Here is a 26891-nt window from a genome sequence, read left to right as displayed (position 1 = left end):
GCATTTGATCGATATTCTCTGGTTTGAAACTTGTTGGTAAAAATCTATCAGCAAGAAGGATCTCTTGTCTAAAGACTATGCTCTGTTGGTTCATTCATCCCCAAAACATTCTCACCAAAAGTTTTTATTCCTTGTTGCTGCTGCGATAATATCACACCACCTCTGACTTTCCTCCTGGCAGGAAACAATGATGGCTCCAAATGAAGGTTAGAAGCAGTTAGAAGAAGGTTATATCTCAGTGCCCTAAAAAGTGTCCTAATCCAGCCAGCAGAGGGTGACTCGTCCAGAGATTATTCCATTTTGTTAGATTTTTTAACAAATTATGTAGAGCAAAGCAGTTAGTAAAAGAAGTTGTGCTTGTTGGGATGAGCCATGCTGTTACTAACAAAGCACGTCCATTTTTTTCTTTAAAGAAGAAGACAGAGTTGGAGCTCAGCTTCTTGGATACCAAAGGCCTTCGACGTGATTACCAAAATGTTTTTAGTAATAAAGATGAAACTCTACCAGATACTTGAGGCACAATATGAGAGGCTTGATCCCATCCCAAACTCAGGGGGAATGTCCTCTTACTCTCAAATCATGTCCACACAGCTACACTCGTATACCTCTGTCTCTCTTTCTGTGCCTTTTGTTCAGTTTAAAACCAATTTCCAGGAAGTAAAACCAATGTTTTTTGGGGAAATGTCTTCAGGATAAAGGTTAACTCCTTCATTTGTGTGACAACAGATGTGACCACAACTCTGCTGATGCTAATCTTGTTAACACATTTTCTATTACAAATATAAACTGTACTGTAGACAAAAGGCAGTGAGGACACTGTTTCCTCAAACAACCACAACAAATTGCAGTTGCTACCATTGGTGAGAGTTTTTTTTTAATCAGCCCTCTGATTGGCCAATGTAGCGTTAGAGGACGGAGCCAGATCACCACTTTCCATTTTGGCTTTTGGAAGCATTTTAGTTTTCTGTACATCAACATTTTTGGGGAAAAGGTTCCATGTGGATCTGGTTTTTATGGGAAAATGTTTTGTAAAATACCCATGTGCATGTGGACAAAGTATCACATGCTGCTGCAGATTCTAAGATTTTCTCTTTACTTGTCAAGTTTTTTAGTTCATACTCAGATCTGCAGCAGATAAAACTGGTTATTAATGGGACTATTTTTTCGTGGCCACTTATTAAACTCTATAAGGACTGTCAAAGAGAGACATGTCCACAGTGAGCTCAACTGCTCTTCTTCAGTTCTGTGCAAGCAGGGCTGAATTTGTGCTGATGTGGTGCAGTACATACTCCTCCATCTAACACTGCAAGGAGCTTAAAATAAGCCCATACAGTATACTGTGCATACGGCTTGACTTTGCTATGATTACTGAAGCTGCTGTGCCTTTGTTGGCTTTTAGGCTTAAACCATCTGAGGCCACAGTGATATTCTTCTTGATGGCTGCTGGAAGCAGCTGCGGTCAAGACCTGAAGTCGTCTTTATTTAGAAGGAAGTGCTGCTTCAAAAAAAATCAGCTAAGATCTGCTCTATACTTTAAGGAAAAGAATAAAAGACTCTTATTGACCAAGTAATAATTGAGCAATTTATACAGCACTTTTCTTGGCAAGAAAAGCGTTATATAAATCTCATCTGGCGCAGAATGATGGAAAAACCGTAGCCAATAGGTGCCGGCGGCCTCTCAGGCCACCACTAAACATTCACATTGATACACCAGCAGCCGACACTGGAGGAAAAAGGGAGAAATGTCTTGCCAAGGGACACGATGGCAGATTGACTACAGGAACAGGATTGGAACTGCCAACCTTCTGGTCGCTGGACAACCTGTTCTACCTCGGAAACACTTTAAGGTGAAACACAGCAGGCAAAACCACAGTTTTATCATTAATTTTTGGTTAATTTTCAGATTTGTCTTCTTTTTTCTTCCTTTACATTCTTCAGAGGGGTGAAAAGAAAGTGTTAAAAAGCACATTTTAGGTATTTATTTCTTGAAGTTTTCTCTGCATGTACACAAAATCCACAAGGTGCAGCAGTCGATGCTTCTCTCTACCTAATGATTGGTATTGTTTCAAAGCTCTGGCTCTGCTGAACAGCGTGACCTCCTCTTAACTTGACGTTTCCCCTGCATGCCTTCTGTATTAGAAACCAAACTGATAAGAGTAAAAGAGAACATTTTATGCCAAGCATGGACTCTTATTGACTTATGTCAATTTTGGACAATATTATTGATTCATACCGATCATGTGACACGCTCCAACAAAATCCTGTTGGACTTTTTATGGGACTCATCAAGTCAAAATCCCGAACGTACAACGTTCTTAGAGAAGACAATGGTAACTGTCTGTAGGACAAGATGACAACAAGACTTGGAGCTCATCAACATGCAGCTGTCAATCAAATCAGGAGAGTGGTGACAGCTGATCAGTGTCTCACAGCTCACACTGTGTATCTGCATGAACTGATCAGCCGGTTAATCTGCTGGGACAGGACTCAAAGTGGAAAAAAATTAATACAATCCTGGTTTTGTAGCAATAAGCTTCTGAATTTTCTGTTTAATAGAGATCACTGCAGAACAACAGTATACGTGTTACTCCCCCCTCCACTTCCCTCCAATCAGCATGCAACAAGGCGTAAGGTTGCCTCTTACCATCCATGTGCTCATGCCTCTCTCGGACCCTGAATAATGACTGGATTATGATGCAACTCGAATAAAAAAAACAGGAAAGTTTTATGGAATCCCTTCACTTCACCTGAAACCTTCCAGAAACGCGACAGGACAGAATGTGGAACTAAATCTTCTTAAAGATGTCCTGCCTAGCTGTTTCTATGAACCAGTCGGATATGATGTGTGAAAACCGTGTTTTATAATTAAACCGAGTTCATATTGAAGGTATTTTTCTAAGCAGGTGTATCAGCAATACATGTATGAGTTTTTTTAGCTTCTACACACTCTGCGTTGTGCAGTTGCCAGCTCTCATGTGTTAGAAATATTCTGCTTTGTTGTTTTTATGAATTTGATTGGATATGATGTCTGTAAATAGTGTTTTAGGAGTAAATGTGTTGAATTTTACAATTCAAATTTTTAAAGGCCATTTTCTCATATTTTTGTCTTACTCTGAGTCAGAAATCTTTACTTCAGCAACAAGAACTGACACCATGTCTGTGCTCTTAAACTTTATACTAAATAAAGTTTTCATTTTTTATTCACAGACAGATTTACAAAATGTTTAAACCCAAATTTTTGTCTGATAATTCACAGCATTTTTACACTGTTAAGTAAAGATATCCAGAAATCCCCTCAGTAAAAACATGTGAATGTAATATGTAAACAAAGTACAAAGAGAACTTTGACATTGGCTCATCTCAGAAAATGTTTTCCTAGAAATGTGTGAAAATTTGCTAATTTTTTGGATAAACCATTCTTAGTTTTCACATTTAAACATAAAATCTAAAACAAAAAAATTGCCATGCAAAGAAAAAAAGAAAAGTCATTGTGTCATAAATAAACCATTAAAGTTTCAAGGTGACAGCTGTTCGCTATTAATGTGAACTATTTGCCTGTACTGTCTCACCTTTAGTCACAATGCTGCGAGATGACACACAGTGCACAACATGCATGTGTTATTGTTCTGTATTACTCAATGAAAATCTCATTAAACACTTTATTAAAGGTGAAAAAATGCATTACTATGAAAACAAGATGTCTTTGTTCTAATAACTTCTCACCTGAAGGGGGAGAAAGAGTGACTACCCTGAAGGCAAGTGGAGGCGAGTGGAGCTGTGAAATTGACAGAACTGCAGTTAACCACAACCTTTCCTAACTACTTTTAATGGTCAGCAGTTATTGATCGAGCTGTTAAATTAATCATAAATTTCCTTTTTTTCTATTCACTGGTCCCGCCGATGCATTACTTGTCATTTTAGAAAAGATAAACTGTATCATACGGAGTTTTGTTTATATGACTTCTGTAAAAGGCATATTTAGAAGTTTCTTTTTTTTTTTTTTTAAGCTGACTCCAAAGTTTGACTTATCAGTTTATAGGCAAGATTATAGGCAGGATTGTTTTTGTTAATTTATTTATTTATTTATTTATTTATTTATTTTTGCCATCTAAGGAAATTTCTACCAATTAGAAGCTAAGACCCCATTTACACAAAGATACTATTGGCCTGGGAGATACTAGCTGTTTATGGAAACATGCATTACAACATTTTGCACCATCAGTGTTCATACTTACTGCTGCATGACAAAGTCTAAACATTAAATACTGAAAGCCACCACTAGGGGGAGTAGAGCGCACATACATAGCTGAACTCGTGAAAAGGCGTATCGGGTGGTTGGATTGAATTTCCAAGGCACTTTTTTGGCATATTTTCGCTTCCAGTCATAAAACACTTCCAATCTGTTGCCCTCTGTTAAGGCATTCATTGTGAAAGAGGAAGGAAAAATACAAATACTGGTAGTTACAGAGGAGAGGCAAGTTCCAAAACAATCTGAGGCTGCGTTTTCCTCTGAGTTCACATTTATGCTCTTGTTTGCATGAGCACCTCTAACGTTCAATTCAATATTGAAACTCGCACAAGCGGCATGTTACCTTACGTCAACGTGAGCAGCCTACATGCCAGAAATGCAAGATACTGTATGGATGGATGCATTGTTAACAGTAACAAGTACATCCCAACTATTAAATATTGCATTTTGTTGAGCTTTGGATAAGGTCGTTGTTTTGTTAAAATTTTACAAATAAGCCTTAAGAAGAAAGAAACATTGACTATGGTGGACATTCCCAACAGGAAAATGGAGAGAAGTTCTTTCAGTGAATTACTTCAGTCTTTATCTGGCTTATTTGGCCATATCTAGAGGGGGAGTCCAGCCAGTTAGGTTTACTGTTCTGTCTGCTCAGACTGGAAAACAGATGGAGAGGTAAATAAATGCAATCTTTCACAGGTCAGAGGAGCTGCCTCTATCTTGCACTCAAGGGCTTAAAAAGTGAGCATAAAAACCTGTTTTTTTTTCCTCCCATCTTTTTGAAATCTAAACATGAACCAAAAATGTTAATCAGAACCCTGCTGCAGACTGAAGAATTTGCTTATGTAGAAGGGAATGGAATGCTAAATCCATTTCTGTCTCAGTCAATCTGTTCAGTGAATGCATCACACTCCTCAACTCTCTACAGATGGAAGAGGACTCATTGTTGATGACACAAAGAGTCTGATTCTGGTGTTTGCTGGTGTAAATCTATTTCTATGATACATAAAATGTCCTATTTATGATGAAAAAAAAAAAAATTACTCTGATTTGAGGTTTTCCATTTTCAGTCGGTAGCCGTTTGGAAAGAGGTAACAAAGAAAGGGAAGCTTACCAGTACTGAGGTCTTTATACTCCTTGGATGAGTGCTCATTCTGGTGCACCCACTCCCCGTTGCATTTGAAGAAGATCTGTAAGGCGGGCGTGGCACGACAGCGCAGTTTGATCGGGTTGCTTTTAACAATGTAGGCATCCTCTGGCTCCTGGATGAAGTGTGGCAGGGTGCTCTGTGCTGAAGGCGAGCTATCAGATTGAGCGACTGGAGCACCTGCAAAGAAAAACGCTTGAGTTACTTCACCATGCCGACTGTTTCTCTTGGACAAACCACATTAAGGTAAACAAAACACAGTCTGGCAGAAACAAAGACAAAGTTGTTTGCAGTTGGATACACGATTTAGCAGGAAGAAAAAAGCATTCAAGTCCATTTAGCTTTACTAACATAAGTAGAACAGGAACTCCTTGCAAATTTGAAAAGAAAGCTCAGTGGACTGTGCTTTGAATTCCTCCTTTTATCAAAGAAAAAAAAATATTACAAAAAAGCAAAGTACTATGCACAGAACCCATTCCTCTCCACCCCGCTTTGAGCAAACCTGTTCTCCTCGGAGCAATTTCCAGATGAATGAAATAAGAATGGAACAAGTGGAGAGGAACTAGGAGGGGGCTGATTCCCTAAATTGTGGCTGTGTAGTCTGATTACATCTTATCTCAGCCACAAGGCCTGGATTCTGGTTCTCACAAAAACAGCCATTGTGCTGGCATCAACATGCCACCATCTTTAACGACAATTCACTGCCTGTTACCCCGATTTTCTCTTTCTTTTTTCAGTTTGGTGAGCACTGGGCGCAGATTTCCGCTATTGTTCACTGTGGCAGCTCATCGATCTAAGAACTGTCTAGAAAAGTTGGGTTTTCAGATTGGTGGTGTGACTTTGAATTTAAACTTCTCTTTGCGGTTCAAGGCTAAGTCTTTGCTTGACATGGCGTCCTGTGCTGACTTCCTTTAAGCACCGTGAGCACTGCAGGGTGGGACAATGAGGAACAGGATGTTTGTGCTCCTGCCATCCCTGGCTTCCTTCTGAGAATAACACCTCAATCCCATCAAGGAAGCTCCAGCTAAGCTATTCAGTCCTGTAAAAGCCCATGAAAGCTATTATGTCCTTCCCCCATCAAATCCAATTCTGTCCCTTGAAATTGAATCTGCCCTCTCTCCACCTCTCTCAATCAATGTTGTCCTTGTTAAATGGATAAATGAATGGATGCAGGTGTCGAGAGGCTCCACACACAGAACAAGCAGACATGGAGGTAAATGAATGGAAATAATATGCTGACATTACCTCCTGTTGGACAGATAGATGTGTGTCACACTGTGACCACATGGGCTTTTTTTTAATTTTATTTACTTTTTATACCAATATTGTACCTTTTGTTGCTTATATTTGAACAGTTTTTCAGTCAATGATAAGAAAAGCAAACAAACAAACCAATTACAAGATTCTTACATGGCTCCATCAATATGCTCTGATAAAATCCTCTATTACATGCTTACACAGTGATTACACATCAGGAGTTGCATCAGCCTTGTTGGAACATAGAAGGAATCTTTGTTGATTTTCTTTTTCTTTTCTTTTGGTTGACATTTTAGAAACATGCTGGCAGAAAAAGGAGGTGGGCTTCTGTACTAAACTTTGCACATCATCATGTAGAGCAATGTTGATGTTCTTCAGTAAAGAAAATAGGGACCACTGTCTCACGTGGAAGTGATACGGTGAAACATTGACTACATTTAAGATTTAGCTGAACTGCTGAAATATTTTTGAGGTTTAGGTTGTGAGGAATATTTTTCAAAGTGCTATTACGTGGTGCATCTGAGCAGCTGTTAGCTTAGCTTTGCTGTTAGATTAGCTTCCCTGTCAGATTTAATCCCTGATACTCTGGGCCTCATGTCTATGGCTGGAATGGCGCAGGGAATTTATAGTTACTGTACACTGACCACCTTAAACAAAGGAATATCCAGCTACCTTTTTGCTGTTTAATTCACAATTCTTGAACTGGTGAAAGGTAGCTTAAAAGTACTGGAACGTTTCATGAGATGACACAGAAACTAATGGCTATAGTAACATGAAAGCGGGGCAACCATATATGCCATTGACAACACTGAAGACCTTCTCAGTGCTATTGTGTGTCAGGGATCAGGTTATCCTGCAGGACATTGGTAAATCAGCTATCTGAAAGAAAACCTAATCATGTTTTAAATGTAACGTTTTTGTTAGCATTTTCTGTTGCCTCAGGGTTTTTTAAGTGCATGATAAATAAATCTGTCAACAAACAAGCCCGCTGCACGGTGGCATGGTGGTTAGCACTGTGGCCTCGCACCAAGAAGGTTGCTGGTTTGATCCTTGGCTGGGGTGCGGTTTGGTCATTGGCCTTTCTGTGTGGAGATTGCAAGTTCTCTCTGGGTTCTCTGGCTTCATCCCACGGTTAATTGGGTACTCTAAAGTGCCCCTAGGAAAGAGTGTGAGTGGTTGTTTGTCTCTGTGTGGCCCTGTGATGGACTGGCAAGCTGTCCAGGGAATACCCTGCCTTTTGCCCAAAAGATTGCTGGAATAGGCTTGAGCTTCCCCACGACCCTCATTGGATTAAGCGGGTAGGACAATGAATTAATGACAAACAAGCCCTTCATTCTGTTACTCTGCCATGATATGATCTTATTTATTTTTTTTTTTTTTTTTTTATCTGCAGGTATACTTGCAGATAAAAGCCATCGCTTGGCTTTATGTGAAATATGAACCTGAACTGTTTCCACTTCAATCTTCCACATGAACTGGTAACTGATTAGGTCATTTCTCTTCTTCTATCAAACATATTACAAAAAAAAAGTAATGTTATTCAAGATGTTCATGGTTGCATCCTTACAACATCTTCTTCAACCTGAAGAAAAATCAGCTGGGTGGTTGCAAGAAATATTTTGTTTCTACAAAGTTCACAAAGAAAGCATGTTGCATTCTCTTGTGGGAAAAAAGAAGAAAAAACAACAACAAAATAAAAGCTTTTTTTTTTTTTTTTTTTTTGTAATAACACATCAGAAGCTGTTTTTCTAAATTTCTAGAAAATTATGCCAGTTTGTTATATGTGTTGTTTATACTGTTAATGCAGAAACACAGTTTTCTACTGAAATAAGCAGCTTGTTTTTCTAAATCACCAAGATAACTAGAAGTACCGCTAGAAGCTTCTAGCCATGCGTCACCTGCTAGAAAATGGAATAATAAACTAAATTAATGTAATTTAGCATCTTGCAGGAGAAATCCTTAGCTACAGTATAACAGACTCTTTGTCCTGCAGCTCAGCGAAGCAGTAAAACCACTGGCCATGTTTCTGTCATCATGAGGGCTGGACTTTAAGGGCTGCTGCTGAAGCCTCATGGTTTAGGCCAGTGGTTCCCAGACATTTTCTGCAGTTTATTTCTACAGCAACCTACCAGCTTTTCTTTGTGTTTAGTATGAAAAGTCCTCAAGTGGTGGTCTAATTTTTTGGCTACATACTTTATAATATCATATTTGGATACATGCAACACACTGTGGCCTGTTTATGACAATTACTTGACCATGACTATGACCATGGTCATGGTCAAGCAGGGGCAGATATGCTCCATTATATTTTCTTTTTTTTTTTTCAGTACTTAAGTCTGTCTTGTTTCCCATTAATAGTGTTACATATTTGTCCAGTGACAAAACTCCAAGTTTTATTCAGCCTTGCTGCTTGGATCAGACCTTTCCTTCCGTGACTCATGAACTTCCCCAGTCAAGAAATGAGATTAGAAAATTAGAAGATTTTTCCGTAAACCTGTTGCAGTCTATTAAGAGCTGGTGAAGATTAGCAGACTAGATGTCATAAATGGTACCAGTTTGACTGCATTGTGCCATGTGTGAAGTTTGATGGAAGGGGGGCGAGGGTCTGGGATTGTTCTTCAGGAGCTAGTCTTGGCCCCTTAGTTCTAGAGAAAGGGACTCCGAATGATTCAGTATACTAAAAGATTTTGGAAAATTTCATTTTTCCAAACATTATGAGAACAGTTTGGGGTTGGTTCCTTCCTGTTCCAACATGACCAGAACACAAAACAAAGTCCATAGAGTTGTGGATGAGCCAGTTCGCTGTGGAAGAACCTGACTGGCCTGCACAGGGTCCTGACATCAACAGTACAGAAGACCTTTGGGGTGAATTAGAGTCTGGGAATATAATAAAAAAAGAAGAATATCCCAAAACACACTCCTAAACCTCAATGAAAGTTTTCCCAGTAAACTTGAAGCTGCTGTAAGTTCAAATGGTGGGTTTATTATGATAAACTCTACGAGTAAAGAAATGGATGCCACTAAAGTTCATATACACGTAAATAAGATGAGTTGATACTTTTGGCAGTAAAGTGTATACTTGAAAAAAAAGGAATACAAATTGAACCTTTCTGAGTAATCAACTTTTTTTTATTTTTCATCTGCATATAATGAGAAAGCATTGTATTTTACTAGCCTCTAATAGGAAAAACACTGCCCATCAGTGCATGCATGATGGAAATTCGACTTTTCAGATTTTTCATTCCTTTTCAAACCAACTTTCATCCATGTTGAAGTAACTTCTATAATCATCTGCATGAGCACGCCATTCATAAATTTAAAAGACCAAAGAGAGTATGACAGGCTATACAAAATCAAAGTCAGCGGTAAATGTTAAAAAAATCACAGGGAGCGAAGTAATTTGAGGAGAACAGCAACCTTTCTTTGTCATAATACCACATGCAAAGACAAACTATTACATGGCCTGCCACATGCTGTTTTACTGCTCTTTGTTGTATGAATTATAGATCCTCCATCAAATGAAATGCCTCTTCTTTTTTCTTCCTTGTATGTGCCTATGTTAAATTATGATTTTCAACTTTAGACAAAATGTTGGCTTGAAAGAGAATTGAAGTACATCTGTGCTTTATCTGCGTTCGGAGCAACGTTGCCATGCTCCGTCTGCACACGTGTGTTTCTAGCAAGCTTTGGAGGCGGTTTCCTTCGACGTTTCTCCTGGAGAATGCATATCAATTCTCAACATGCATCATGTTGTAGATGCAGATATTTTAAATCAGGTTGTTTCTCCAGCTTCACCACCGTAAGCAGTACAGAAGTGTTGCTATATAAATAAATAAATATATGCCATGCTTACTAGTGGTGTGGATAAATAATGGCTGCTATTAACTCTAATGTAATTTAAAAAAGAAGAATGGGCATCAAATTGACTTTTAATGGCCCTATGAACAAGAAGGTAGATCGGTCAAGAAGCTCATAGAGCAGCAGCTTAAACACACACACACATACACCAAACAGAAAAACACACACCATTCATTTCCTCTACTGTAATATGATTTACAACATAAATTGTATGCATCTTTTTTCAGATGAATAGAATGTTATTAATCACTTTACATACTAAGGGCATATACAATAGCAAAAAAAAAGGAAAATTGAAAAGCTATCACAACCTTGTAAGATGCACTTTCCTCGCACATTACAGAAGATGAAGTGTTCAAGAAGCTGGTGTACAGGAGGCCAACTATTATCTAACTACTTCAAGCTTTGCTGCTTTTTTTCATACGATTCTGTACCACCACCGTTTTATCCTGCACTTTAAGTCACTTTAGTTGTTGACCTGCCGGTTGCACTTTAAACCTTACTGTAAACCTGAAAATGAGTTTTCTTTTTTTATTTTAAGATGCGATCGGGGCTCTCCTACGACTGAGTATTAGCTTTAACACTACACAACCTGATTTCCTCCTTTCAGCTCATCAGAAAGAAAACATCAGAGTTTGATCACAACTGAATAAACTTCTGCTACGGATTAATCTGGGAATATACTTGTTTTTTCCTGAGAATCTTTTAAAATATTGATCAAGCCATATAGATGTAACTCTGTGAAACAATATATACCAAATTATGTGATTTCAAAAAAATCCATCCATCCATCCATCTTCTGCCGCTTATCCGGGGTCGGGTCGCGGGGGCAGCAGCCTAAGCAGGGAAGCCCAGACTTCCCTCTCCCCAGCCACATTTGCCAACTCTGCGGGGGGGATCCCGAGGCGTTCCCAGGCCAGCCGAGAGATGTAATCCCTCCAGCGTGTCCTGGGTCTTCCCCGGGGTCTCCTCCCCGAGGGACGTGCCTGGAACACCTCACCAGGGAGGCGTCCAGGAGGCATCCTGACCAGATGGCCGAGCCACCTCAACTGGTTCCTCTCGATGCGAAGAAGCAGCGGCTCTACTCTGAGCCCCTCCCGGATGACTGAGCTCCTCACCCTATCTCTAAGGGAGAGCCCGGCCACCCTGCGGAGGAAACTCATTTCAGCCGCCTGTATACGAGATCTCGTTCTTTCGGTCACGACCCACAGCTCATGACCATAGGTGAGGGTAGGAACGTAGATCGACTGATAAATCGAGAGCTTCGCCTTCTGGCTCAGCTCCTTCATCACCACGACAGACCGGCGCAGAGCCCGCATTACTGCAGACGCCGCACCGATCCGTCTGTCGATCTCACGCTCCATCCTTCCCTCACTCGTGAACAAGACCCCGAGATATTTAAACTCCTCCACTTGAGGCAGGACCTGACTCCCGACCCGGAGAGGGCAATCCACCCTATTCCGGCTGAGGACCATGGTCTCAGATTTTGAGGTGCTGATTCTCATCCCAGCCGCTTCACACTCGGCCGCGAATCGCTCAAGCGAGAGCTGGAGATCACGACCAGATGAAGCCAACAGGACCACGTCATCCGCAAAAAGCAGGGACCCAATCCTGAGGCCACCAAGTCGGATCCCCTCAACCCCTCGGCTGCGCCTAGAAATTCTGTCCATATAAGTTATGAACAGAATCGGTGATAAAGGGCAGCCTTGGCGGAGTCCAACCCTCACCGGAAACGAATCCGACTTACTACCGGCAATGCGGACCAAGCTCTGACACCTGTCGTACAGGGACCGGACAGCTCGTACAAGGGGGTCCGGTACCCCATACTCCCGGAGTACCCCCCACAGGAGCCCCCGGGGGACACGGTCGAATGCCTTCTCCAGGTCCACAAAGCACATGTAGACTGGTTGGGCAAACTCCCATGCCCCCCCCAGGACCCCAGAGAGGGTATAGAGCTGGTCCACTGTTCCGCGACCAGGACGAAAACCACACTGCTCCTCCTCAATCCGGGATTCGACTGTCCGGCGGACCCTCCTCTCCAGGACCCCTGAATAGACCTTACCAGGGAGGCTGAGGAGTGTGATTCCCCTGTAATTGGAACACACCCTCCGGTCCCCCTTCTTAAAAAGGGGGACCACCACCCCAGTCTGCCAATCCAGCGGTACTGCCCCCGATGTCCACGCGATGCTGCAGAGGCGTGTCAGCCAGGACAGCCCCATAGCATCCAGAGCCTTAAGGAACTCTGGGCGGATCTCATCCACCCCCGGGGCCTTGCCGCCAAGGAGCTTTTTGACCACCTCAGCGACTTCAGCCCCAGAGATAGGAGAGTCCACCCCTGAGTCCACCAGCTCTGCTCCCTCATGGGAAGACGTGTTGGTAGGATTGAGGAGGTCTTCGAAGTATTCCCTCCACCGACCCACAACGTCCCGAGTTGAGGTCAGCAGCACCCCATCTCCACTGTACACAGTATTGATGGAGCACTGCTTCCCCCCCCTGAGCCGCCGGATGGTGGACCAGAATCTCCTCGAAGCCGTCTGGAAGTCTTTCTCCATGGCCTCGCCGAACTCCTCCCATGCCCGAGTTTTTGCCTCGGCAACGGCCGAAGCCGCATGCCGCTTAGCCCGTCGGTACCCATCAGCTGCCTCCAGAGTCCCACAGGCCAAGAAGGCCCGATAGGACTCCTTCTTCAGCTTGACGGCATCCCTCACTGCTGGTGTCCACCAACGAGTCCTGGGATTACCGCCACGACAGGCACCAACGACCTTGCAGCCACAGCTCCGGCTGGCCGCCTCAGCAATACAGGCACGGAACACAGCCCATTCGGACTCAATGTCCCCCGCCTCACCTGGGACATGTTCGAAGCTCTGCTGAAGGTGGGAGTTGAAGCTCGCTCTGACAGGGGACTCAGCCAGATGTTCCCAGCAGACCCTCACAACACGTTTGGGCCTGCCAGCTCTGACCGGCTTCCTCCCCCACCATCTGAGCCAACTCACCACCAGGTGGTGATCAGTTGACAGCTCCGCCCCCCTCTTCACCCGAGTGTCCAAGGCATGTGGCCGCAGGTCCGACGATACGACTACAAAGTCGATCATTGAACTGCGGCCCAGGGAATCCTGATGCCAGGTGTACATATGGACACTCTTATGCTGGAACATGGTGTTCGTTATAGACAATCCATGACGAGCACAGAAGTCCAATAAACACCATTTGGGTTCAGAGGGGGGGGACCATGCCTCCCAATCACTCCCCTCCAGGTCTCACTGTCATTGCCCACGTGAGCATTGAAGTCCCCCAGCAGAACAATGGAGTCCCCAGAAGGAGCACCCTCCAGCACTCCCTCCAAGGACTCCAGAAAGGGTGGGTACTCTGAACTGCTGTTCGGTGCATAAGCACAGACAACAGTCAGGACCCGTCCCCCCACCCGGAGGCGGAGGGAAACTACCCTTTCATCCACCGGGGTAAACCCCAATGTACAGGCACCAAGCTGGGGGCTGATGAGAATGCCCACACCTGCTCGGCGCCTCTCACCATGAGCAACTCCAGAGTGGAAGAAGGTCCAGCCCCTCCCGAGGGCACTGGTTCCAGAGGCCCAAGCCATGCGTCGAGGTGAGTCCAACTATATCTAGTCGGAACCGCTCAACCTCGCGCACAAGCTCAGGCTCCTTCCCCACCAGAGAGGTGACGTTCCACGTCCCTAGAGCCAGCTTCTGCAGCCGGGGATCGGACCGCCAGGGTCCCCGCCCCTTGCTGCCGCCCAGCTCACATTGCACCCGACCCCTACGGCTCCTCCCGCAGATGGTGAGCCCACGGGAGGCGGGGCCCATGTTACCCTTTCGGGCTGAGCCCGACCGGGCCCCATGGGCGAAGGCCCGGCCACCAGACGCTCGCTCTCGTACCCCGCCTCCAGGCCTGGCTCCAGAGGGGGGTCCCGGTAACCCGCGTCCGGGCAAGGGAACATTCATGCCCAGGTTGGTCGTCATCATAGGGGTCTATGAGCCGTGCTTGGTCTGGTCCCTCCCCTAGACACCTGTTTGCCATGGGTGACCCTACCAGGGGCATAAAGCCCCCGACAACATAGCTGCTAGGATCTTCGGGACACACAAACCCCTCCACCACGATAAGGTGACGGCTCAGGGAGAGGTTCAAAAAAATTAAAAGTAATAAAGTTCCTTACATTTTTTTCATTTTATTCCTTTTTGTCTTGTTTGCTGTATTTTCTTTCCCTTTGCACATTTGTGTGTAACCATTAATCAACTCCTGAAGTATTTCTGCCCCAGCTCCACATTCCAGTCTCTGCCAAATTGTCAGTCTACCAGAGTGGGTTTCAACTCACTTGCCCTCCTGCCTGCTCCACTCTGTTCCACGTCCGGATCTCATTCTTGCTCAGTGAGCCCTGCTGCCCATCCTTCAGCCTTCAGTCAACTCATCCTCTCTTCTCTCTGCAATTCTCACTCCACCAGAGCTCAACTTGCCCTCCACAGCTTTCCATTACAAACTCTGTTGTCACAATGCAGTTGGTTTTAGAAACTGAGCTGTACCAATGCTGTTCTCCAGCTCAGTCTGCTTTAAGCTATCAACAAGACATGTACTAATTTAAAAAATTTAAACTTCTTTGTCATTATTCTACTAAGGTTTGTAAATAAGTTACAGATCTACTCCTTTATCTATATGATGTCACGTTCCAGCAAATCTAAAAGAAAAATGAAAAACAGAATCCTTTGTGAAATATATATATTTTTTAACAAGTTTGTTTAACATGTCCAGTTCAGCATCATTGCAAGTAAAATGACGGTCTGACTGCCATGTTGTGCCAAAAGCGTTGGCAGCAGGAGGAGCTGCATTAATAAAAGGTTCCTCTTGATACTTAAGCATCATACTTTATTTCTAAATAGTATATTTCTAAATTTACATATTAATGTTTGTCCTGACACCTGGTAAAAGAAGGTATAAATTGGACAAACAAATGTAAAAAAAAAAAAAAAAAAAAAAAAAAGCAAAACGAAAAGAAAAGAAAAACATACATTAGACAAGAAAACAATGGCAAAAAGTGTTCAACCAAAACTGGGAAACCAGACAAACAGCTATGACACCTGTAAGCATAAAACATCCAATACCTTTTTCAAGACAGAGATGACAGTCATTGGGAGCACCCACGAAGAGCTAGGACATTCCTTGAATGCCCTAGGACACTTCAGCATTCAGGGAAGCCTGGAATCGATCCCCCAACTTTCCAGTTGAAGGACAACTGCTCTTCCTCGCTACCGTGTAGGTCAGTTGTTCTTCAACTGGAAAGTTGGGGGATCGGTTTCCAGGCTTCCCTGAAGGCCGAAGTGTCCTAGGGCAAGACACTGAACCCCAAGCTGCCCCCCGATGTGCCTATCGGGGTATTGTGACAGGGTCAAAGTGTGGTTTTTAAATTGAAATAGTTTTATTGCATGTGTTTTTAACTTGTTGCTTGCACTACTAACCCCCCTTGAAGGCCTGTCGCAGAGCAACTAATTGTTAAGTGGAAACACCTGTGAGTGGCTGGGCAGACACTTTAAAAGAGCAACAGGTGTGGCAGAAGAGAGACAGAGAGAAGGAAAACAGAAAGAGAAGGAGAGGAGCAGGACAAGGAAGGGGACGGAGCTCCTGAAAATGGACGACAACGACGATGATGATGGCAACGTTGATGGCAACGACAATGATGATGGCGACGATGACGATGATGATGATGGCGATGATGGCGACGACGATGGCGATGACGACGAGGAGACTGCTGAGGGGCTCGAGACGACTGGTCCCACCGCGGCTTGGTGGTGGCAAGGCGGAGCCTGAAGTGCAGCAGCCGGTCTGGACCCTAAGGCGCAGCTACTCAGTCCTGGGCCTATGGATACTCTTGGCCCAGGACCAAGCGTGAGTAAAAGGGCTTAGTTTAGGGTCCAGGGGTGGAGGCTGGCTGCAGGGTCAGGCAGGAGGGTTCCCCTCCTAAGCATGTAGACTGCCGCGTATGCTCCACTCTGCAGCCCACGTGACGTCGCCGAAGGAAGGCTGAGAAGACGTGATCCGTCGGTGCAGAGAGGAGGACCACCCCAAGCCACACAGTGGTCATTTTAAAGGTCGTTTTAAAGGACATTTTAGGGACATTTTAGAAGACTGGGGTTTTATTATTTTAACCTTTTAACCTTTTTATTATTTTATCTTTATTAAACCATTTTATTGAGATTTTAGTGTGGTTGACTCTGCTCCCCCTGATTTTTAAAAGAACCAAGGTATCCGGGAGGACCCTTTTCTTTTTTACCTGTTTTTATTTTCTTTCTTTTTTTTTTTTTTTTTTAACACGCCCCGGCCACCCCTGTGTTACAGTATGAGTGTGTTGGATGAGTGTGTGCATGAATGGGTGAATGTGACAAGTAGTGTCACAGCTCCAGATCACAAGTTCCAGCCAGCCCACCACAGGGATGGCAATGCATACGCCAAGATAATGGCAGGGAAAGGGCCTCACTTGACAGCCAAGAGGAGCTAACCACCTGACGAAGGTTGGTGGGCTAAAGCTAAATCACACTATTAACTGACTAAAAACTATAGTTGTGCTCCACTGTTCCTTATTGCAGTGGGATATTGGGTACCTGTCAATCAATGGAAAGGACACGCCCCTAATTATGCTGAATTGAGATTGAATTACTTCTAAACGGAGGAGTTAGAAAAACATTCCCTCCCCCCACAGTTCTAATGAAGGTGAACCTGACCTATTAACCTACAATATTTTTTGTACCAGGCTGTAAACATGTTTATTGCTGCTGTGAAGTTGGTCTTTTTAATATAGGAGTCAATGGGGATTTGTTTTGTTTTGGAGCCCCTAGTGGATGAGCAACAAACTGCAATTTGTGGCACTTCCGCATAGGCTTCACTTTTAACCGCCAGTGGTCGCCACTTGGTTTTTAAATTCATTCATGCATTCATTCATTATCCTAACCGCTTAGTCCAATGAAGGGTCGCATGGAAGCCGGAGCCTATCCCAGCAGTCTTTGGGCAAAAGGCAGGGTACACCCCAGACAGCTCGCCAGTCTATCGCAGTGGTTTTTAAATATGCATGTAATTAAATAGATTAAAAAATTGTTCTCAGATTTCTGTACAGTTTAGTATGGAGTCCCACAGGGGGGAAGTCCTGGGCCCACTACTGTTCTTGCTTTATGTGGACTCAGTGGTTCAGATCATGTAGTCCTCTGAACCCAGCTCTTTGTGACCAGAAAAAAAGATTTATATTTGAAAATATTCATGGTTCCATGATTTGTAAAGTGCCAAAGCTAGATGTCAGATTAAAAAAATAAAACAAGAAAAACAAAACAAAACAAAAAAAAAACAAAAAAAAAAACAGGTTATTTTCAGTGTCATTGTCATATTCAAATTGGACTACTGGAATGTTTTACAAAGATACAAAAAAACAGTTTTGAAAGTTTCTGAGATTTACTTATGGACCAGAAGCAGCAGTTTGTTTTCTTCTAATTAAAGTTACCCCTGCTCTTGTTCTCTTAAATGACATCCTGTATCATGAAAAAGTTGGTATTTTTTATATTTTTAAACATTATAGAACATGGACCTTTTTAGTTGACTGCACTGATGAGTTTGTTTCAGGATTTTAATTTGAAGATCCAATTGTTTTTACAGTGTAAGGCTTGGAGAGCTTCAGTCTTCAGCTTCAATTCCTGCCAAAATTATTATTTTAATATTTGTTTCAGTGTATCATTTATTTTCAATCTGAGTGTAGTTTACTTACTAATATGTTGTAAAACACTTTGATAGGGTTCAATTAATACATTTATTTTGATAAAATGCTTCATTTCTACAATTGTGTAAAACAATTTTAAGGTTCTGAGGAAACAACACTAATCAGAGACAGACAGCACTAGTAAGGATTTGAAATCTCCCTTTGCGTGGCTCGCCTGTTTATCACTGATAATGAAAGCAAGAAACAGAAGCATGTTTGCCAAGGTTGACTGGGGTGTGAGCATTTACTGTTTTATAAATTTCTAAAGCATCTATATGCTATGATCTAGATGCCAGCAGATTAAAAAAAAAAGCTGTTCAACCAAAGAGAAACAAGGTGCTTATTAAAGCGCTAATGTGTAATAGTCAAGGCAGGTAATTCTTCATCCATTGTCCTCTTGAAGACGTGCATCCATCCACTCATTATCTGTCTTTGGATTCAGGATTTTGGAATTTCCAATGCCACTGAAGGACTACAATTTCTGAAAAAGTGGCTTCCTTTGTAGCTTGGCGTCCATCTGCCATGGAATCAGTGGCTTGGCACAACAGGTTAACTTTTGGTCTGTTAGGCCGGAAACCACCTTGCCAGACCTGGGAATAGCAGCCAGCTACCGTCAGTCCATGCCTTGGGCTAAGCAGCAGAGCTAGCAGCAGTGGGTGATGAGCTAACAGCAAATTGCTATCACTACCAGGCCCAGGAAGTAATTTCCACAAGCAGACACCAAGAATCAGGTTTCAATGAAGAAGTAGTAAATGTAATGACTCTAAAAGCTGTTTAGAAGGTACTAAAGGCATGAAAGAATCCGTAAACACTACTCACTGGAGATGGCAACTTTAGGTAAGAGGCAATCCATAAATAGTAAGGACGTATTTACATCGGCCTTTCAGATTCAAATCATAGTCCGTTTGCACGTAGAGTCCACTTCGTTTTGGGAAATGTAAATGCACCAAACAAGTTCTGATTTGGATCGAAGAAGTAAAGTAAAAGTAAAAGTAAAAGTAAAAAGTTTCTTCCTGTATTTGGTGTAGTATCACATTAAAAGTTGTCTGCCTCATTTGTTGTTTATACTGCCTCATTGTTGCAGTTTATTTCAGCAGGATACCTGCAGAACACAAAAAAACAAAAAAAAAAAAACAAAACAGCAATAGTTTCATGCTCTATGTTTTGCTCGCTAGTAGAAGAAACAGAGTTTTCTTCTTCATGCGGGTCTAGTCCTCTCTTTTGCTAAATACTAGTGCAGCGCCATGTTTGGTGAGAAAAGGAATATATTTTATTCTAATGGTTTGGCTCGTTTGCGCAAAGTGCAGCATAAACACGACCTGGGATGCACCCTGTACTGAGCAGAGTCCCCAATTGGACCAAGTGTAGCGGACCATCCTGATGTGAATGCACCCATAATGAAATCAAACAGCTTAAGGCTCAAAATATGGAACAAGAAAATAAAAATGTCTATCTGTCATGGTTTTCTTCAATGACTTTCTGGCGCTCATCAGTTGAAACTCTGTCCACCTGGGTCTTCCTAATTGCCTCTGTTGTGCTCACTGGTCTCATTCAGTTCACCTGGTCTTCTGCCCATTTTGTCATGACTCACAGCCTACTTAAACACTCTCCAGTCTCTTCCCCTTGGTCTGATTATCATCACACCTATGTTTAGTTGTTGTCCAGCGGTCTACGGACTGTCTCCCGTTGCCGACCCACCTCTTCACATCCCTGGATTCCCCTCTTTGTCTTGGCCACGGCGGACATCTCTTGCCTCTGTCTGGACAGACAGTTGCCTTGTCTCTCCCGAGCCTTGCCTATCGTCCCAGCTAAGCACTTCATCTGCAATAAAATCTTGACCTCATGCCTCCCTCCTGACCTTGTCTCTCGTCCTGGACTCTCAAAGCTGCTCATGTCTCTATATTAATTCCCTGCCCCTTAGCCTCGTCCTTCATTTTTCAAATAAACTGGTTTTTGTTCACAACTCTTTTCTGTGTGGCTGAACTTCCGGGTCCTCACAGTAACCCCTTACACTATCTGTGAATCATGTCACACTTGAAGCAGCGTTTTTCCTAGGCTGACTCAGCTGTGGTGGGCTATATTGTCAGTGCCACTACCATAGGCTAGTTAAATTAACGCTGGTTAGCTTAAATAATGTAGGTTATCATCTAAATACTTTATTGTGTTATGGTGTGTATTATGTAATGTATTAGCCACTGGTTAATGCAGGAAACTGATTTTCTAAAGAGTAAAAATATTTCTATAAATAGAAAGTATTAAAGAGGAAATGAAACAGTCAAGCAAACTAACATTATGTACTAGATCCAGTCATAATCTTATCAATAATATTTCAAATGTGACAAATATTAACATTTACAAGAAAACCGTAGTTTAGTTTTATCTTTTGTTGCAAGAGCGCCACCATCTTGCAGTACTGTAAACTGTGACGTCACGGGATTGGTTGGTTCTTTGGCTGCGAGCTGAATGAATCTATTCTACCTAAAGCAGTAACACAATTAATAAGAGAGGTACAATGGAGGACGAAACTGAAAGACTGAGTGGATGCTTTTGAGCCGATACGCCAGGTGAGTCGAGCAGTGATGAGGAGCCGGTGCTTCTCAATGGGGCAGAGCGGGGCAGCACAACCTGTGTAGGTGTGACTGCTGCTCTGCGATGCCGACAATAGTGTAGTTGATCTGTTGCCAAGAGGCTGACTTAGACCATGTCTTGCGCGGTAAATCATGCATAACTGAAGTCTGCACGTTTGATCTACTGTGCCAGGAGGTGGACGTGTTGGAGGTGGCCATGCTGTCCCTGAAGGATGTCCGAGCGGATAACACTGGAGCATCCAGTTAACAGCAAGTAACTGTTAGGAAAGCTAGCTAATGTTAGTAATCACAGGTGGTTTAATCTCAAATAAAATAAATGCTGCAGTGAAACAGTAATTTGATGGAAAAGATGCAAAAAAAAGATGCAAACAATATTTCCATTTGCAATTAGCTAATAAAATGTCTAGATTTATTTTGCTCCCAGCTAACGCTGCTAGCTAATTACTAGATAAACATTAGCGTTAGCTAACAATACCATTAGGAGCTTGTCTTATGTGTGAAGTTGTTTCCTGCTGTCAAAACATTTTTAGTGTATAAAAACTGTACTTTTTTAATTACAATAAGGTTTAAAGATTAAAAAAATCCTTTAAGTTAAATTTATATTAGCTTGTTAAACAAATACAAACAAGACTCTGGGCCAATAGGAGGCTTTTTCCTCTTCAGTGCTGCCAACCAGCGCAGAAGCACAGTTCTTCTTTTTAGCGGAGGTTTGTGAAAATTAACTGTTTTGCCCTCAGCCCGAACTCCGTAAAACTCATTTTTACACCCAGGAGCAAAGCAGTAGTGCCCCCACTTCTGCCTCCTCTTCTCTTTTGGTTCACAAGTCTCCATTGTTTACTCTGTTGTCTCTCTTAATTTGATGCGCACAATGGGACTCTCATCAGGACCGCGAAACCAACCAACACCGTGACGTCACCGTTTACAGTACTCCAAGATGGCGGCACTCTTGCTACAAAAGCTAAAACTAAACTACGGTTTTCTTGTATATGTTAATATTTTTCACGTTTGAAATATTATTATTGATGAGATGATGACTGAGTCTAGTAAATAATGTTAGTTTGCTTGACTGTTTAATTTCCACTTTAAGACTTGTTACACACTGTCTTGCAAATAGTTGGCTAATTATTCCTAAAAATGTAATATGATGAAGTTTTTGCTTACGTTCACATTGCTCAAGTAATGAAGTGTGTTGTCCTTTCTCTTAGGACATAAAAATTCAGCACATTTAGAAAGTAGCAGATAATTGGAACAAGGTGACAATTCATGCTCCATAAACCTGCAGCCATGGAGCTGACTGCTTCACTTGTGATGAATGCTCATAAATATCAACCTTAATGAAGGAGATGACTGCGGCTCCTGTAAGTCACTTATGTCCTCATTACATTGAGTAATTTTAACACTGTCTTAAAAATGCTCCCTCACCCTATTTGCTGCCAATCACAGCTTTCCACCTGACTTAGCATGAGAGTCAGTGCAGCAAGACCTGCAGCTGATAAATGCCCTGGGTATCAGTCTGCGCAAAGGACAAGGCATTGGGACAAAGCTGGCTGACAATGCTTCAGGGCCCCTGGGGTTGTGTTAACAAAAAGATTCAAATCAGCAAACTCTTGGAGCCCTGCCAGGTCAGTAAGCATTGCATGGCTAGTTTTGATATGCAGGGGAGGCTTCAAGCAGCACAGTTTTTAATAGAGGTCCACACAGCCAGAAAGCTGGAGACCCTCTTTCATTTTCTACAGTATTGACTGCAAAGTCTTTTGTACAGAGACAGGCTCTTACTGGGGCCCCTAATGGCGGCAGTGTAGGGTGGCTGTGGTGGTTCCTAGGTCACATGGTACATGATAGCGTGAATATGATGCTTTCAGTCTTGTTGCCAGAATAAAATAAGAACGCACACACACAAACTGTGCAGACTCTCAGAACCTCAGAGCCATTGTGCCGAGAAAGGGCGGGGGACTTTTGGGGGGCTTTGGGAATCTCCTGATGTGATTCAATTTGGTTGTGATTTCTGGTGTCATGTTTCATTTCAGAATCAATTCAATAAACAGCAAGGAGGCACTAGTTTTTGGTTGTACTCCTGTTCACTTTGCATAAAATGATTTACTCATGCCCTTAATCCTCTCATATTGTAATGCACAAAGGTATCCTGAACAAATTTGATTTTAGGCAATGTAATGGGGGAGCTGCTATGAGGTCAGAGAAGATAATTACAGTAGAGGGGAAAAAAGTATAATGGCACATCCAAAGAGCATCCAAAAGAGAACCAAATTGACAATATGAAAATGTTCAGCATAAAATGCATATCAGGTACAATAATGCTCATCTATGTCCACATCCATCTATGTTTTATGGTATGATAGTATCGCTTGGAGTCAATGGTGTGCAGTCATTTCTTTCTATGCACGGTAGAAAGAAATACATATAATCATTCCATTTCAGGGGTAGTCAACTCCAGTCCTAGAGAGCCACAGCCCATCTTAGAAGTTTACATAGTAGTTGCAACACACCTGTATCTTTAATTGGTTATAAGCAAACTTGTGCAGACCTTGACACCAAACTCTGCATGAGTCTGCTAATTAAGTCTGATGTGCGTCAGATGTGTTGCAAAAGGGCGGCTCCCAACACATGCACCTGCAGCTCTCGAGGACTGGAATTGCCCTCCCCTGTTCCGTTTTAATAATGACTTAATATATGTTTCACTTTGATGTGCTTTTGGTATGGTAATTTGTGTAAACCTTATTTAGATAATATTTTATGTTGGACAGTGTTAAAACTGTTTGGTTTAGTGTTCTTTGTTTGTTTATTAATAGCAAAAATAAAGCCCTTCTCGCTCTTCTTTCTGTTGTATTTATAGATAGTGTTTTATTTAATATTAGAATGTGTTGAGCTAGTTGTTGTATTTGTATATTGTAATTTGTTGTTCAAGCTATTAGAGCTGCTCCTCTTTGTTTGTGTATTAGCTTAGCAAGCCAGTTTTTGTTTTGCACATTTTGTACCTGTTTTCCCCTTTTGTAATGGCTGGTTTTTGAGTTGTGTATTTTAGATATTTTGTTGCTGTCTTTACTTAAACAGCTTTGCTAAACCCAACACTTGTAATATTACCATCATTTATTTGTTCCCCATCTCCACTTGTAACACATTCTCAGCTGTTCCACATTTAGCCCACAGTTGTCATTTGTTAGCATCACATCCCTTTGCAGAGTTGGGACATAACAAACTTTCATATGATAATTTCCTATAGCCTGCAGTACTTATCGATATTAAACTGATGGTATTTAATGCTTTTCATTGTCCAATAAAAATGATTCAACTGCACCTCCTCCTGGCCAGCCAGAAAAGCTGCACAACCCATTCTTGCGCTGTACCCATACAGAATCATATACGTAAAAAGGCGGATCGCTATGCTGCCTTTTTATGTTACTGCACTATGCCAGTGGTCTATGAATGTTCCCTGAAATTAAGTGAATTGGTGCTTTGCTCTGAACGTTGGTTGACATTCTCACTGGAGGAATGATCATGCTAGGAAACCTTGAACAATTTTCACGTCTTTCTTTTGAGGAAAGACATGAAAAACTATTGATGTGGTGATAACTATGAGTTCTTTTACTTTATTGTGAATTTGAGGTAAGCAGCTAGCTTTACTTAAAAACTAACTGAGAAATCTGCCTCAAATCTACACTTGAAACAGAGTAACAGCTTGTAAAATATAAACACTGTCTGAGAAAGTATTAAAATGTTTAATTCTGTTATAACAGAGGGCTTCATGTTGGCGTAGTGGTTACCACTGTGGCGCTTATAGCGCTATCCACAGCTGCGAAAAAGTGGTATGCGTGGGTTCCCTATGGGTATCTGGCTTCCTCCCATTGTCCGATGACATGCATGTTAGGTCCTTTACCTTAAATCAGGGGTGTCAGAATCCAGTCCTCGAGGGCCGGAATCCAGCAGGTTTTTGTTGTTTCCCTCCACCAACACAGCTGATTCAAATCAATGGATCCAGCAGCTTCTTGTCAACCTGTTTCAGTGTCAGTCAGGTGTGTGTTGGAGCACAGAGACAACAAAAACCTGCAGGATACCGGCCCTCCAGGACTGCAGTTTGACACCCCTGCCTTAAATAGTCCCGAGTGAATGTCTCTTTGTGTTGGACTGGTGACCTGCCTCTCGCCCAATGATTGCTTTAAAAAAATTGCGGTTAAAAAAAAACGACTGACTGAGCTCCTTACTTTACAACCAATCAGCAATATGACTCCCATCGTAGTAATTCTTGCATCTAAAACAACTTTTTTAATCGCAATCTATCAACAGTGGTGAGTAAACCACATTATGAAACTTGTCATGTTAAATGTTGATTTGGTCTCATGTCAAAATGAGAACAACATAATGATGAGGGTTGTTTAGAATCAAGCTGTCATTGAACCAGAATTTATTGCTGTTTCTTCATGGTTCAGACACTAGTTTTTAGAAATGAGATACTCACTTTGTTAAAAGGACAGCTTAATATGCACAACTTAAACACATAATGTGCCTGCTGGGGCCTGTTCCCCCTGACTGCGGGGGACTCTGGCTGGGACCCCCCTCTGCCTCCTCCTGGGTCGGTGCATGGCTGGCTCCGGGGTGGGGCGGTTGGGGTCTGCGCCTGGGGATGGCTGCCGATGGCCCTGGTCTCGGGGGTACTCCTGGCGTGCCTCTTGCCTTTGTGTGGGAGGGGTCACACTGGCATGATCACCTTTTCCGGAACACGTTCCACTCTGCATGTTCTGCATGTGACACAGTCACCGAGTCGTCACGCAGTTTTATTCACTAACAGCAGCTAGTTTTCTCATTTCTGTTTGTTTCTCATTTATATTTAACTTTTTAGATTCATAGTTTAGTTACTATGATCTAAAGTTGGCTTGTATGTGTATGTATATGTGTTAATACTGGCAAGTGCATATATGTTTGTACGTATGTATGTGTGTGTATGTGTGTGCATAGAGGTGTGTGTGTATATGTATGTATGTGTATATGTATATGTGTACATATGTATATATATGTGTATATATATATATATATTATGTGTGTATACGTGTGTGTATATGTATGTGCATGTATGCGTGTGTATGTGTGTGTATATGTATGTGTATGCCTGCATGTGTGTATGTATACATCTGTAGGTTGTTTTCTTTCTTTTTGTTTTTGGGTTATTTTTTAGTTGTTGTGTTTTCTCTCCCTTTTCTCTCCCTTTATCTCTTTCCCTTTTCTTATGAGGTGTTTCTTCTCCTTTCTCTTTCTGTCTTTTGTCTGTCCTCTCTGGTCCAGCAGTACAAACTCTACAATTCAAACAACAATACAAAATAAACATAGAAATAAAATAAAAATTCAGAAAGTCAAGGGGATCATTATATCTATAAAGCTTCCCTTGGCAGAGAAAATTTGCTCAGCAGAACACAGCATCCAGACCATCATTCTGCTTGCCTAAATGCTGGACAAGACAAAAAAAAACACAAAAAAAACACATAATGTGTCATGTGCATCATGCTGTTCTCTATGTAATAAGTTGTTATTCCACATCAGATATGTAACTTCACAGTCTATTTTAATTATCTTATTAGAATTTTTAAAAGTCAGGAAAAACTTTCAGTTTTATTGTGAAAACGCTGCAGAGGTCACAGGAATTAATGAGTCCAACTTTAACCTTTAAACCTGGTTGTTAGTTTTAATGTGGGAATCGATTTGCTTTAAAGGCATTTCTAATATTTCTGCAATGCATCCATAGATCCATTTAGAATGAAGTAGGACCTGAGCTAATGGAAAACAACCCTGTTTTGTCACTTGTCTTCATCAACAACACAGAAAAAAAGAAATAAAGCTGCTGTAGCAGCGACGGTTTGGAAAGCTGTTTCCAGTGTAGCATCCTGGACTACATGTCTCTTGTAGCGAATATTAGTTCCTGCTGTGCTGCTGCTGCTGCATTTCCCTCTGCAGCAGTGGTGAGATCCCTCTATGCTGCAGCATTAATACATGCAGTCATTCTTACTAGCAACTGAATAAGGTTTGAAGTTAAACTTCTAAAAT

General features: G+C 42.2%; 1 protein-coding gene across 1 annotated transcript in view; it reads right to left on the bottom strand.

Annotated features, from left to right (window-relative positions):
• Positions 1-26891, bottom strand: part of unc5db (unc-5 netrin receptor Db) — a gene marked incomplete at both ends in the record, with an annotated part of 282435 nt that overhangs the window by 154963 nt on the left and 100581 nt on the right. The window contains one exon of the mRNA XM_079251728.1: positions 5361-5573. Within this exon, the coding sequence (XP_079107854.1) occupies positions 5361-5573 (213 nt within the window). The remainder of the gene's footprint in view (positions 1-5360; positions 5574-26891) is intronic.

Source organism: Telmatherina bonti (genome assembly GCF_933228915.1).
Source record: "Telmatherina bonti genome assembly, chromosome: 13".
Classification (NCBI taxonomy): Eukaryota; Metazoa; Chordata; class Actinopteri; order Atheriniformes; family Telmatherinidae; genus Telmatherina; species Telmatherina bonti.
Note: the sequence above shows the minus strand (reverse complement) of the source record. Positions and strands in the feature narration are given on the sequence as shown.